Source organism: Liolophura sinensis, chromosome 11 (genome assembly GCF_032854445.1).
Source record: "Liolophura sinensis isolate JHLJ2023 chromosome 11, CUHK_Ljap_v2, whole genome shotgun sequence".
Taxonomy (NCBI): domain Eukaryota; kingdom Metazoa; phylum Mollusca; class Polyplacophora; order Chitonida; family Chitonidae; genus Liolophura; species Liolophura sinensis.
Window position 1 is genome coordinate 21625340 of NC_088305.1, and position 16480 is coordinate 21641819.

General features: G+C 39.5%; 1 protein-coding gene across 1 annotated transcript; it reads right to left on the bottom strand.

Annotated features, from left to right (window-relative positions):
* Positions 1–10903: 10903 nt before the first annotated feature.
* Positions 10904–16480, bottom strand: LOC135477865 (elongation factor 1-beta-like). Its single transcript, XM_064758070.1, has 6 exons — positions 16346–16480; positions 13579–13701; positions 13163–13359; positions 12084–12209; positions 11624–11691; positions 10904–11034 (listed from the first exon to the last, which is right to left on the bottom strand). Exons 1-6 carry the CDS (start codon positions 16423–16425, stop codon positions 10948–10950), a joined length of 681 nt encoding a protein of 226 aa, XP_064614140.1. The 5' UTR covers positions 16426–16480; the 3' UTR covers positions 10904–10947.

Sequence of the window (16480 nt, forward strand, 5' to 3'; positions counted from 1 at the left end):
CAATAGTGTAGAGAGACTTTGATTGTAGGCTCATTAAGGGAATTTCAGTCCGCATATATGCATCAGTTCAACTGCGAATTGCTATAATCCTTAAATGCCAGACTTTCGCTACAATAGTAGTGGCGTTGTGCCATAATCATTCACTCAACACCAGATTTGGAAAAGCCGCGTTCATACAGTGTGACTGCGGGTGTTCACCTCGAATTCGACTAGCCGAGTGAAAATGGGAGATGTGCTATTCCATGCGATTGTATCATTTGACAAAATGCAGAGTTTTGGCATGACTATATTCAATCTACATGATGATTCGGCTAATTGCTTCGTGCGGAAGCGGCATTAGGGATTACCTTTTCACCCATAATCCCACAAGACGAGTGTGAATGTTCTAACATACCACGTGAATGGGAATTTCCTTCAGTCGCATGGTCTACTTAACGGAGAAATAAGCAACACATTGAACTTTCATAAGCGGAAAAGATTTTCAGACTTTGTGTGACATCTAGGTTGATGTATTTCAAGCCAGCATATATTGATACAGGTATAATAAGTTCTACACTTTTGAACAAATGAGCCCAGTTTTACCCTGTACATTTCACCGGTTGTCACCTGTGTTGGGTGTTGATTTATTGTTGTACATATCTCTTATCATAGGTCTGCACATTATGTCATTACACAGAACTTAGACCAACAGTCTCTATGAAAACTGGCAACTTATCCAGGGCGTGGGCCGCTAGGCACCAGCGACAGGTAGTGGTCCCTACCAAGTAGGCTAGCCAACCCAAATTCATTTACCTGTCCTCAGTATCCCCCTCCCACAACCTCCCCTCCTTCCCAACATTCACCACTCGTATTTAAATTTTGCACGCAATTTTTGTAACAACATAAATAAAAGCGTGTAGTTTACTGTGGAGAAAGATTTGAGATCCAAGACAGGAATATTAACAATATCTAGTGTGGATTTCAGATGCTTTCCGCTAAGTGACTTGTATACTATTTGAAGGTCGACAGTAAATCAAATGGGTTCCAACAACAGCACAAGTTAAAATTCATCTCGTGTTTGTTTGAGGATAAAAATAGGAGGTGGTTAGTGTACCAGTACGGTGCAATGGCTCAGGAGCCTCTGACCAATGGGGTTGCTGTGAGAAAATTTGACAGCAACCTGTGGATGGTGGAGGGTTTCCTGAGGGCTTTACCTGATTTCCTCCCACCATCCTCCCGCCATCTCATTGCCCACAGACCCATGCCCTGGATATTGCTATGAAAATAATATTCATACTTCAGTGAGAGAGCAGATGGCTTTTTTTAAGAGTTATTTATGTTAGATGTTTTGCGTTATTTTGCTTTTATGTACTTTGATGCCTTAGAGTTTTTGAAGACATTTTAGACTTGATTTGAAGCTGTTTTGAGTCCTATTTATTATTTTGTTTTTGCATTTTATAACTGAGGGAATTTGTGGATATTACTGTTATGTGGTAGATGTCTAGCCTAGCATTTACATGTACATTGTAAGTTACGGTACCATGAAATAACACACCGGTGTGACTTGTGACCTTTGCCCTTTCAATTATGATGATTCTCTCCCCTTCATGTGCTGTTTGAAAATCTCACTAGGGGGTGAACACTGTGTCACAGGAAAAATTAGGTTGACATGCACACTGTTCTTTTTTGACTTTTGCACAGATTCCTTATCAATGGCACAATTCAGAAACAGTCTCACTTGTTTGCGGGTGAACAGCATTGTAAGAGCACAGTTAATCGGATGTCTGATATAACCTGACCCATTACTCCATATTCAGAAAGGAAACATTTAAAGTTGGTTGCAGTAACAAAGACCTGGCCAATTTATATTTATACTATACATGGGATACACGATGACCATTTCTCAGCTTTTATAGGCATGCAATGCCAAGCTTGTTGGCATAGTAGACTGTTTGGGGTCAAAACAGTCATATTCCATATTCAGAAAGAAATTAGAGTGTTGAGAGGTTGAAAAGGTAGACCTGTACAGATTGCCTTTGGAAATTCTGATTCACCGTTCATAAATTGTGAAGGCATTGACCTGTCTCTTGCAACATTATGGTGGAGATACAGCTGGTGTTTTGTAAAGGACAAATTATCCATTTTTTTTCCATGGTTCTGTTACATTCCTGCAAGTAATTTGGGGATGATGTAACAGTTTCATGGAGTGTAATCTACAGATTTCAGATTGGTACACAATTGTGTCACCAATTTCTAGCCTTTCATCTCTGCATGAATGTATTTACTTAAACCGAATGGTCCTTGACAGTGCTTGCTACATGAGATATTGGGACCATGAAAAGCAAACAGACCGCTGTGTAACGCGTGATGGTGGTTGCAGAAGAATAGGATATCATTCTGGGCTACACATTTCTTAATGTTGGGATTTCCCCCTAATATGGGGGAAGTGTATTTGGGTGGGTGGGGTGGAGTAGTTATGTTACCCTAGTTCCTCAACCTTTTGCATATGAAAGGCCAACTTTAAGTGCAATTTATGCATATTTTTAATTTGATTTTGGAGGCAAAACTAAATTGTTTGGATTGGCCAATTTCAGGGCTTCACATCAAGTATAATTTCAACACTCTGCAAAGAATAAGGCCTTCTGAATGTGCATGAAAAAAACACCCTGCACATATGCAAAAAAGGTTCAAGAATTACAGTACAGGTATCCTATTTTCTTTTTTTTCTTTTTTTTCTTACAAAGAAGTTTCTTCATTAAGTTCAGTTTTATTTCTGAATTGCTCAGCTGATGACATCATTATTACCAGTGCCATACCTAACTACATTATCAGTTTGTTGCACCTTCATATACTCATTGCGAAGATTAACTTTGTGTTTTGGCATGTTTTATCCTCGTTTTCGTTAAGCTTTTAACAAACTCGTCAAATAATGTCTCATTTGCACGCACAAACTTAGGGATTTTAAGACTGCGTATAAATATGTACACAATCAAACTTAGCTGCATTGCCCTTGTAAATAATAACATAAGACAAGTAATTGAAAGTTGAACTTTTCTGAAAGTAAATTTGTAAAAGAGGTCATTGTATTTTTCAATTTATGTGTTTGTTTTTTTTTTTTTTACGTGATGCAAGTAGTGTTGTCTAATGTGTTCGATTTGATTGGACTGCCTCGTGTTATTCAGCATGATGCCATTTGCTAGTGACTGGTAGCCAAATCCACTGGAAACCGAAAAACTGCGTACTCTATAGAATATTAGTGGAAGGTGTAAGTGAAGGTCATGGTTTGTTGGTCATCATATCGTCAGACCACACCAATGACTAGTGGTGTGAGTGTGCTAGTGGTGAGCTCCTGGTGAGCTTACGGTGAGCCAATGAGAACCTGTAGCCAGGGGCTACATTCTCACAGCTCTCTTTTCATTGCAAGCATGTAATTGCCATGGCAACAGTGCTGGTTGCCGTGGTAATGACCCTAAATGACCATAAATTTTGCCCATGACTAATGTGCTCATTTTTCCTGATTGTCAGAGTTCTGTTGAATTTGTAAGGGTGTTTTGAGGTTTGCTTGGAATAAGAGATGATATTCTACTGGAATATATTATAAATATTTTGTGACATTTATTTACCCTAAAAATGCACTTTTTGTGGGCGAAATTTGAAGTCGTTTAGAATATATGTTTAGGCTTATCATGCTATGAGAACTTCATGAATCTGGCCCCTGGTTGGTGTATGCTGTAACTGGAAGTAACACAACTGACAGTAGTGCATCGCTTTTGTTATTTCCACAGCAGAAATGCAATGGGGACGTCACGGTGATTGGGTGGGTTTGTCATTGTGTAGGATGGGGAATCCCAGCAGCATTTCATTTATCTTGTATCATTGCACTTCATGCAGTTCGGGTGTGAATGTTGCACCTTAGTCTGTATTGTTATGAAACGTTCAAGTTACTACGTGTTTGAGAATCTTTTGTGATATTATTTTCATTCATGATTTTATTGTTACATCATCCCCGTCTGAGAATGTAACATGTTAAAAAAATGATGTTAGAGACTAGAATTGAAACCATTGCCAGGGTCCCAAAGGTAGTGTATTAAGTAGGACTGTTCAGATTTCTTTACTGTTGTCATGGTGTTATTAATTTGTGAAGAAAGTTGCTTTTTTTTTTCTTCATTTTTACTGCATTTCAAAGATTTTGGACTTTGCAATTCTGCCACATGGGGTTGAGTGTTCCACTGTGAGAAGGTATGGACTACCCAGTATAAGTGAGGGCGTGTCTTGATATTTCCTTTACAAGACTACAGAACACCAAGTTTAGAGTAGCTTGTAGTTCTCTGGAGGGTTTTTTCTGACGGACAAGGCTGCAGATGTCACACACGTGAAGAATATTCTTTTTATATTTATAATAGATTTGGTGTACATGAACAATGTATAGTAGGGTATATGAAAAGTTCTATGGGAGAATTAAGGTTGTTGTAGCGTTCTGAGCAGGTTCAGTTGGATATGAAGTATTTATGTGTTCACTGTGGTAAGTTAAAATCAGTCTTGTTCTGACTACTTCACATGTACTTAGCGCTGTGCATACAGTGTCTTGTCTACATTCCGCAACTCTCAAGTTGACACTGCAGAAAAGACATGTTATAAACTGTATCAGCATTTCTACGCTGTACATGTACAAACTGTTTCTGAAACGCGCTGTATTTTTTGATTCTAGGAGAACATGCTGTAGTTTCAGACACTTATTAACTAGAAAGTCAGTAGTCATTTTGCTTTTGAGAATACAAATTTAGTTGTTCAGTAATTTTTAAAAAGAAATGAAGATACTCATACACGCTTATGTGTATACATTGCATGTCATGTATAAAAGCATGGAGGAATTAGTTTGAATTGTAAACAGAGAATGATCATAAATGTTCATTTGTAACGTTCTTCTTGTACCAGGGCCAGTGTTTGTTAATAGAGAAACATTGTTGATGTGTTTACCATTGTGTTACCTCCCTTTGCTCAATTGAACATGAGTTTGTCTAATATGATGTTGACAGATCAACTAAATATTGGTATGTATGTTCAGGTTGTATGGCTGTTTTTGTTGGCTTTCTAGGTAGGTCTGCTGTAACCTGTCTAACTTTCATACATCTTTCCACAGAGACCTCAGCAGATAGCATTCGTTGAAATAAAAATTCCTATAGGTAGGTAACATTTTAGTGCAGCAAACCATTTTGACCTTAAGACTAGGCCTGAGTGAAGTCTGATAGATGTTTGTTCACCTGGGGCTAAGATACCAGCTACATGTAAAATGGTGTTTCGTGTAATGGTCACAGAGGTTAGGATGTATCACTGTGACTTTCGCAAATTAAGTATTTTCAAATCCTTAGATGGGCTTTATTCATATACGACAGGTACTGAAGATTTACAGGAGAGAGTTTTAGGTGATTTTCTGAAGCTCTGGTTTTGGTGGTAACTTCCTGACTCAGTTGTGGGTCCTGTTCTAAAATTATTCCTGGTAAGCCAAACCATTTACAAGTACATGAGTGTATAAATTTGAATCTTCTGTCTATACCAAGAACATGTACATGTAAAAGAAATTTTACGTTGAAAAATGTCTATGCTCTGTAGTTTTACATTGGTTATTTGGTGATTTCATGGAATTTTTTCACCAACTGCATCCCCCTCCAGACCATACCAGCTGTATTTCGTCCATGACTAACTTTTTTTCTGATTTTGACAGTTATATTAGCCCTTTTTGGAAGGTGTTTTGAGGTTTGCTTGGGAGATGGGATGATACTATTCTGGAAAATTGTAAAGTTTCAACACCAAAAATAATATTTTGTGACATTTATGTGCCTCTAAAAATGCACTTTTGCGGACGAAATTTTAGGTCATTCGGGGTAATTTCACGCGTTCTTTCACCAAGTTCAACAGGGATTGAGAAATTCCATGAAATTATAGATGATTTGAATACTCGTGTTAAAAAGCTCACATGATGAATCCAGCTGTCGTCTGATTGTTATCCTGTTTTACCGTACTGTTATTCTTCAACCTTTTTGTTTGTCTGCAAGGTGTTTATGAATTCAAGCATCTGAAGGCATTACTCTGTATAGATTGACAAAATGATACTTTTTGTGAAGCCCTGATATTGGTTAATCCCAACCAGTGTAATTTTGTCTCTAAAATCAAATTATAAATGTGCAAAATGTGCACGTACTGAAGTATGCAAAAAGGTTCGTTTGCGAAAAGGTTGAGGAATTAGGGTATATGAAACACTGAATGTAGAAAACTGATAGTTTCCCCATGTAAATGACATTTTATTGTGATATTAAACGAATGGTTATCACCTGAGGACTCAGAATAGGTAGGTAGAGAGAGGAAGAGTTGTTTGATATTTTGCTTTCAAAGTTTTAATATCTTGTTGATCAGCGAATGAATGTGGTTTTGACAAGTTGTTGTGTGACTTTAGATTTTTATGACCTTTATTTTGGTATATGGTTAAGTGCTTGCTTTCTTTCTTACAGGCATGTAGATGAGAGATAAGAGCAGAGTACTTTATTCACACATTCTAGCAGTGCTTTGCTCTTGAGTGTTGAGACACTGTTGTCACATTTTAGTAAACTCTTGACACACTGTAGTTTCACTTGATTAAGATGTTGAGAGACATTGTAGCTACACATGGTTGGATTGTTGAAACATTGCAACAGCAATTGGTTGAAATGCTGAGACTGTAGTGGTATTTAACTGGAATGTTGAGACACTTTATCAACAATTGGTTGAACGCTGAAACATTGCAGAAGCACAGCAATTGGTTGTTGACACATTATAGTTGAAACTCCAGTCGTAATTCATCAGAATGTTGAGACACCATTTAAGACAGTGTTGCAGAACTTGGTTGTACAGACCTAGTCAATACATTGCAGGAGCACTTCAGTTCAGTGTTAGCTGGACTTAATTGAAATGTCGGCATACCATTTGAATTTTGAGACACTGTATCGACATGCCTTTTGAATGTTGAGACACCTTATCGGCATGTCAATTGAATGTTGAGACACTGTAACAGCATGTCATTTGAATGTTGAGACACTATAACAGCATGTCATTTGAATGTCTCTCCGGCCGTAAGTGGGAAGGTCTGCCAGCAATCTGCGGATGGTCATGGGTTTCCCCCGAGCTCTGCCCGGTTTCCACCCACCATAATGCTGGCCGCCGTCGTATAAGTGAAATATTCTTGAGTACGGCGTGAAACACCTATCAAATAAATAAATCATTTGAATTTTGAGACACTATATCGGCATGTCATTTGAATGTTGAGACACTATATCGGCATGTCATTTGAATGTTGAGGCACTGTATCGGCATGTCATGTGAATGTTGAGACTGTATCGGCATGCCATTGGAATGATGAGACACCGTAACAGCAATATAATATTACAGCACCTAGATAGTTAATACATTGCAGTAGCACTTTATTGAAATATCAAGTTTTCAGACTAAAAGCATGGTTCTTTTTAATACTATTTCTTCATCCTCCGAGTTTTATTACTTTTGATCGGACTTATTTTATCCGTTTGTGTTTTGTAAGAAGGCTCTACACATGCCTAATTTCATTGTTGATGTTAAGCTTTATCCCCTTTGACTCCCACACAGATTTATTAGTTGCTAATCAGCTTTATATAGAAGTCATTTGTCGCATCTGTATGTCGATCAGTTAAAGGTTAAACAGTCTGCTGCAGCCTCCTATTTTTTAACATTTATGGACAATTGAGATAACAAGAAGCGTCATTACAGTTTTTCAATCCTAGTGAAACAGTAATCCACATTCAGTCATTTGTTTCTTTGTCTTCGAGGCTCTGTCAACCCACATATCTTGTACAAACCTTGTACAAAATGTCAGCATTTTGTATCACAGCAGTTCTTGTGTCGTCACGAGTTGACCTCTCCTTTTGGTTTTAAGTTGTCTATACCATGTTGTTGCAGTTTTAATCTGTTTGACACAGATTTTAATGTAAATATTTATTCATCGGTGAAACTCTGATAATGATTAATGGTGTTTATGTCAGTTTTCTAGGAAATTGATATGTCTTGTTAACAACACGGTTCTATTTAGTTTTACTGCTGGACATTTTTTTTTTCTTGTTTCGTTATTTTATTTTCTTGCTGCCAGTATATATGTACATGTATGTTTCACACTTGACAAAGTGTAATGTGAATCAATAAACTACAGGTGGCTTGTACAGCTCATTCTATTCATTTCTGGACTTTGTAGCACTTTCCTTTTGTTGGTTCAGTGTGAAGAGGATAGTGCTATGACTGGTTGACCCGTATCAGTATAATGGCTAAGGCGGGTCGGCTTACTTGCCTTTGGTAAGACATCTCAGCAAAGGAGAAATAGATAAAATAGCAGTGGAAATCCGTCCTGCAACAAGGAGGCACATTACATGCACTCTAAGGATTCCTTCGTCATCATATGACTAAAAAATTGTTACGTACGAGGTTAAACCCAAGCACTCATTCACTCACTCTTTTTGTTGGCATTCACGATTGTCTTTAGGAATTCATTGGAGAACTTCCATGTCTTCCGAATGTAATTGTTTTCAAAATATTGCAGAGTACAGGGGAATGTTGAAGTACATGTACATCCAATTCATAGATTTGACGTAAAAGGCATGGATACCCCCTAATATAAGGGGCCTTGTTGACTCTGATGGTTGAAAGCACTGGCTCTGACTGTGAAGCCTGTAACCAACAGGTTGTGTGTTCAAGTCCAGGTTTCACTGTTTCACTAGCAGTTTCAAATCAAGATGTTTGTCATGTACTGAGCAAAGGTCGGTGGTTTTCTTCACCCCAGAACCTGATGGCTGTCATCAGTAAGCGAAGGGCTTGAGGACAGTGTTAAATAGCAATTAATGTCATTGTGTTAATGAGGCCTTGTGGCAGAGTGGTTAACCTGTTGGCAAGGTACAATCATTCTAGAGCTTCTTACCAATGCAGTCGTTTTGAGTTCTTGCCAGATTGTATATGGGAAGGTCTGGCAACAAGGTGCAGATTGCCGTGGCTTTCCCCCAGGCTATGCCTGATTTCCTGCCACCATATCGCCGTGTGAGTGAAATATTCTTGAGTACTGTGTAAAATGTCATTAAGATACAAAATATGCCAATGGGCTATAAATTTCAGAGCTGGACATCGCAGTTTCTATGCAGGATTGTAGAAAATGAAGATCCAAGTCTTTTTAGATAGCAAGTGAACTTTCCTGTGAGTTTAAGGATTTTTCTAAGCAGTTATGAACATTAAATTCTACCACCTACTGTTATTGGGACCATGAATTCCAGTGTGAGCCCAAGTGGCGTCCTTTGGCATGGTTTTGCAGTCTTTAGCTGCTGTTCGCTACTACACTATGATGTAATAAGGCTGAAGGTGACTAAAACACCAACAGATTAACAGCATAGCAAGATATAGCTAAGCATGCAGCAACAACAGTTTTATATAAACTATTTTTTATCAACAGTTAAAATGAAACATACTGTTGTTTATTTATTTAATTTTTGTGTACCGCAATACGCTTTTCACCTATGATGATGGTCAGTTTATGGGTGAACGAAATCTAGGCTAAACCACTGACCCTTGCTAAGTTACTGATTAATGGTTTTGAACCCACATCTTGTGAGGCCTGGCCATTGTGGCAAGCCACTAGATTTATTTATTTATTTATTTGATTGATGTTTTACGCCGTACTCAAGAATATTTCACTTATACGACGGCGACCAGCATTATGGTGGGCCACGGAGGCCCGGCAAGCCACTAGACAATTAAGTACTAATGTATATATGTGTGTATGTATGCCTGAGGTTTAATACTGTACTTCATAATTTTTATTTATTTATTTATTTGATTGGTGTTTTACGCCGTACTCAAGAATATTTCACTTATACAACGGCGATCAGCATTATGGTGGGCCACGGAGGCCCGGCAAGCCACTAGACAATTAAGCACTAATGTATGTATGTGTGTATGTATGCCTGAGGTTTAATACTGTACTTCATAATTTTTATTTATTTATTTATTTGATTGGTGTTTTACGCCGTGCTCAAGAATATTTCACTTATACGACGGCGGCCAGCATTATGGTGGGTGGAAACCGGGCAAAGCCCAGGGGAAAATCACGACCATCCGCAGGTTGCTGTCAGACCTTCCCACGTACGGACGGAGAGGAAGCCAGCATGAGCTGGACTTGCACTCACAGCGACCGCATTGGTGAGAGACTCCTGGCTCATTACGCTGCGCTAGTGCGCTAACCAACTGAGCCACGGAGGCCCGGCAAGCCACTAGAAAATTAAGTACTAGTATATGCATGTATGTATGTGTGTATGTGTGCCTGAGGTTTAATATTGTACTTCATAATGACGAAGAGTTGTCATTAGGTGCATACATATATTGTGGCAGGGCGAGTCCATGCCACCAAAGTGCTGTCGCCACTGAAGCATCGTGCCGAAGACGCCAGACAACACCCCACCCTGTTTCCTTGCTCTAAGCGCTCACTGCTCAGCCCCAAGCGAGGCAGCAGAAAGTATCAATTTTTAAAGTCTTCATATGACCCGACCACGGGTTTGATCCTGCAGTATCTCGACTTCGAGGAGGACGCTCTAACCATAAGGCCATCAAAGCGGTCAATTAAGCATATGTGCACGCTTTTAGGACACACACGTCAATAAAAAGTTACAGGTATGTTCCATTAGACAGGACTTCTGACAGTTTCAAACTTGTGCAATTAACTCTAAGAACAAATGACGAAATTAGGCCCAAAAGCTTACGCTACGCATAATCTGGACTTGCTTATCTGTCAGACCAGCGAATCAGAATCGATTCTGTATCCCGTGGAAGTATTGACTGTACTAATGAAGAATCAATCGTGCCCTGAACATAAAGACAAGAAGACATTACATACATAGCACAAAGAGGGTTTTATTACACAATGGATACAGCAAGCTAAACTTTGTTAAACGACGCAATGTCTGTTGACTGTACCAGGTCCTCAAAGCTTTCAATTTGTTCCTGGAGATCATCCATACTGACCTGAACCAAGAGAAACAACATAGGTGAGAAGATTAGAAGTGTTTATAGCGGTAGTTTCTTATCCCTGCTGACTAGCCCAACACTTGTTCACTACATCATCAACAACCCGTAAGGGCTAGCCTGAAAGGTGTTGACTTATCCATTTTCTCACTGGTGTGGCGTTTATTCCCTTTTTTTTCATTTCTTTTTTGTCAAGGCTTTCTTTATTCAGTTATTACGGCCTATTTTATAAGCCTGGAAGATTTAATAACATACATATGACGTAGGATAAAACACTGATTCATACTTGTCTCACAATGTCACAAGCCGCCCCGCCCAAACCATTATACTGATAGGGTCAACCAGTAGTTGCACTATCCCCTTCATGCTGGATGCCAACCCTAAACCTAAAGGTCTTAGGTGTGACTCGATCTAGGATTGACCCTGGGTCTACCACTCCCAACGCGGAAGCTCTACCAACTTTGGTATTGGGGCTCGTCCTGTATATATAATTGTGTAAATCACTTTTCACAACTTTTTCATGAACCCCACATACCATTAAAACCTTTCTGTAAAAAAAGTTTTCTACAGGTCCCAAATAATAACTCACCTTTGCATCTTCTATCACACATGCAATCTGTAACTTGTTGATTCCGTATCCAACTGGTACAAGTTTGGCTGTCAACAAAGAAGTTAACCACAATAAAAACAAGGACATGATTCCCCCACAGAAAACAGATTACACCTGCATTCTAGTTTAAAATAGGTAGAACAAATGAAAACATCATTTGCCTCAATCCATAAAGGAAAAATGCTTAATTGTGGGTGAAACGCAGTGTTTTATGCTATCATTCCAACTGTACAAGTCATGACTTCACATATAGAGGCCAAAGTCTATCACATAAGCAGCTGTTCTCACAGGAAGTGTGGCATGTCCTGTGACCAAAATAAAGCCTTTACAAGAGGCCCACATAAGGCAAAGGATATATGTGCCTTCCGCTAATTTTAAGTTTTTATCGACACTATAACCCAGACGAAAATCAGTGCAGTATCCTGTACATGAGACTTACAAGTTCCCCAGAGAAGACCGTCCATCTCTACCCCTCGTACTAGTCTCTCCACCTCCTTCATGTCTGTTTCGTCGTCCCAAGGCTTCACGTATAAAACAACGCTACTTTTGGCTATGACTCCTTTCTCTGCAAAAAGACGAACAGAAATCAGAAATCCTCATTGATTTGATTGACTGATTGATTGGTTAGTGAGTGCTTAAAACCAAGTACTTCACTTAAGCCTGGACACTCAGTTTCAGTAGTTCAGGAAACTAGACTGCCAGTAATAAACCATCGACCTTTGGCAAGTGAATGAAAACCTTTCCCATAAGTGCTCCACGGAGCATGCTGAATGTATATGAATGAGACGTGTGAGCATTCAACTGACTTTGTCAAGATCCACTTTTCTTTCGTCTGCTCTTTTAGGGAAATAATAAAAATTCAAAACAATTCCTTCATCTTGGTGAATTTTCCAAACCCAAAGAAGCACATCTGAAAGAACACTACTGCTCCACATAAATTACCCTCCATCTCCACAATATACCACCATAATACTGCCGAATCTCCAACAAGTGATATATCACAATACACCACCATAATGTTGGCAGATCTCCAACAAGTGATATATCACAATATACCACCATAATGCTGCCGCACCTCCAACAAGTGATATATCACAATATACCACCATAATGCTGCCGCACCTCCAACAAGTGATATATCACAATATACCACCATAATACTGCCGCACCTCCAACAAGTGATATATCACAATATACCACCATAATACTGCCGTATCTCAAACAAGCGATATATCACAATATACCACCATAATGCTGGCGGATCTCCAACAAGTGATATATCACAATACACCACCATAATGCTGCCGCACCTCCAACAAGTGATATATCACAATATACCACCATAATGCTGCCGCACCTCCAACAAGTGATATATCACAATATACCACCAGAATGCTGCCATATCTTTGAGAACGGCATAAAACACCAATCAAATAAATCAACAAACAAATACTTCTAACACATGCCTACATCTTCTGTGTCTGGCTTTCTTATGCATGAAAAAGATGGGCTTCTTACTTCCACCGGCTTTTTTGGCCTCAGCCTCTGCTTTACGCTCTTCTCGTAGTTTTTGCTGAGCAGCTTCGGCATCAGCATCATCCCCGAACAAGTCAAAATCATCATCATCATCATCACCATCATCGCCAGCATCTCCGCTCGCGTTGTTTGCGGCCGCTGAACCGTACGCACTCACATCTTTCTTCTGTCCTGGAAAACTGCAGTAATGACATGCGCATTAAACCAAAGTTTCAGCAGCCTAAACCACACAAAAATATCAGATAATATTCAATTATACATTTTACATTGATCTACATTGCATGGATCAGAGATTAATATAATCATAATTTCGAGTTTTTTTCCAAACCAAATTGCTGCTTTGTCAATGTTGATTATTCTAGAGGTATTTTGACAATCCGAATGTCTTTAAGACTCACCTCGATTTTTCTGAACCATAGCTTTTAATATGGTTGTACCACCGAAGGGCATGCATTAGGTTTGCAGGTGGGGCACTGGACAGAGCATCAAACACCACGGCATCAGCCTGCGACGGAACATACCTGTCAGACAAAAGGTATCGCCACGGTGTCAGCCAGAAATGTGGAAATTCTGGAGAAAGTTTTATTAATTTCCTTATTTATTTGATTGGTGTTTTACGTCGTACTCAAGAATATTTCACTTATGCGACAGCGGCCAGCATTATGGTGAGTGGAAACCGGGCAGAGCCCGGGGGAAACCCCACGACCATCCGCAGGTTGCTGAGAGACCTTCCCACTTACGGCTGGAGAGGAAGCCAGCATGAGCTGGACTTGCACTCACAGCGACCGCATTGGTGAGGGACTCCTGGGTCATTATGCTGCGCTAGCGCGCTAACCAACTGGAATGTTTTAAGATCTTGATTTCTACTGTGGGATGCCCATGCTTTATAACATTGGACCTAAAGATACTTGACCAACTTGGTGCATTATAATATAACAGGGATAATATGGGCCTTGGGCTTCTCTCCAAACGTCAGAAAACTATTTTCAGGCTTGTGTCAACTAACCATTCTCTCATGGGCTATGGGTGAAATTTACAAGCATACAAATAAATGGCCACCATGGAAACCACATTAAGTTTGATTGACATTTGCAACACTATAGCACAAAAAAAAAATAGTTCAAGATTCAATATGACAATGAGTATCACTGAAAATAAAATCGACATGATAGGAACTTCATCTTAAGTTGAATTTCTCATCATCAAGAGATTAGTGGCATTAGTTCGAGTCCTCGTCGTGCTATTTTAAAATTATGACATTCATCGTAATTTCTGACCGATCTCAATGAAGTCCGCGCTGACGGCATCCAAACTTACCTGCACTAAAAATACAAGTACTTTTTCAAGCAGCAGTGGAAATACAATTTTCTCGAGAATTTCAATGCCAAAACTTGGACACTTCAAAATGGCTGTCGATGACGAGGCACTCGTTACTGACTAAGATCAAGCAGTCAATGTGTTAACAACGCAGCGAGCCAATTAATTTCATTGGTGTGCATAGTAAATTAAAAGGATAGTATTACAGGTAATACCATAAAATTGGATATAAATGAGCAGAGGAGACGAGATAGACTGGCATAAGTGACAAGGAAATGGAAGTCTGAAATCTACACCATGTTTGTTGACAGGCAGACAGTCCCAGAGATGGACTCAGTGTTACGAGGAGTGTAAGAATTTTAAAAAAGCACACCTTTTAGATGGACTACAATGGCATGTGACTGAATGGCTCCAAAGATGAGTGCTGGAAGCACATTACTCTGTAGCATCTAATTTCTAATAAATTTCTCCTGAATTTGGGGCTGGCGTAGAATATACATGGGGTGTTGCACGTGTTAGCAAGCTGAGAGGTAAGAGCCACAGTTGACACGTGTATGTACTGCAGAAATCGGTTTACAAAGGATTTAACCAACTCCACGAGAAACGGTGTATAAGTTTATCATTGGTGGCTACTGTAGCCCGATATATGTACCTCATCAACTGATCTAACGATGAACTGATGAACCAAGCAGTACTGAACCTCACTGATTTCTGTCGATAGGATAGGTTCAAAACATTTGTGAACTTTGTCACTCTCTCTAAACAGTGCAACAAAACGTAGTTTGATATCTCCCTTGATATGTACCAGATTCCAATGAAAATTTGCACACACCATCCCAGTAATCTAGCAGGCATGGTATATCAAGGATTAACGTGCAGGTGCAGTTGTGTGCTAATGGGCATGTGCAAACTGAAAATCGATCAATTTTGAAAATTTCACAAAATGAATCAACCAAATTTTTCAACAGTTATTCTTTATTTTATCACAGAATTCGATCATTTTCACTTGATGACCAGTAGATAGGAGATATCAAACAGCGTTTTGGGGAATTTGCTTTTGATGCACTGTATGAATGGGCTCAGTATGTTACATATAAATGAGCAGAGGAGGTGAGTGAGTTAGTGATTGGGGTTAAACGTCGTACTCAACAATTTTTCAGTCATGTGATGACGAAGGAATCCTTAGAGTGCATGTAATGTGCCTCCTTGTTGCAAGATGGATTTCCACCACTCTTTCACTGAGACGACGAAGATAACCGAAGATAAGTAAGGCGCCCCTCAAGAGCCATTATACGGATACAGGTCAACCAGCCATTGCACTATCCCTTTCATGCTAAACACCAAGCAAGGAAGTTACAATTTCCTCTTTTAAAGTCTTAGGTGTGACTCGACCCCGGATTGACCCTGGATCTACTGCTCCTGGAGCGGACAGTCTACTGTGTTATCGGCGCCCTTAGCAGGGGAGGTAAGTAAGACTGCCATAGGTGGGAGGGTGATGGGACGGTGATGGGAGTTTGAAATCTGTGCAATGTTTTTGAGAGGCTTTGATGGACTCAGTGTTACGATGAATGTCAGGAATTTAAAATAGTACATAGGACTACTGTGAACAAGACTCAAGTGACATAATGACAGAAGTTTAACACATCAAGACATACTCCGCTAAGACATGATGCGAAACAGCATGATAAAGTTCGCATCTGTCAGAAATGACGATCATCCAGAACTTAAGGTGTCGTTCCATTCATCATTCTTCCAAAGTTGCTCATACTATTCGAGGGTCAAATTTCGCTACATACGGTCACGAAATGAAACTGAAAACCACTGGTATTAAAAGTCGTGAAATGTTACCCTTCGATGTAGCTTCTGTCTTCGAGGTAGCTGTTTAGAGCCTGGAGACCCTGGTTAGATTTCAGATCACCAAAACCCATAATTCTACAGAAGTTCTATGCCCGACCGTACAGCAACGTGGCCCACGCCTGCAAC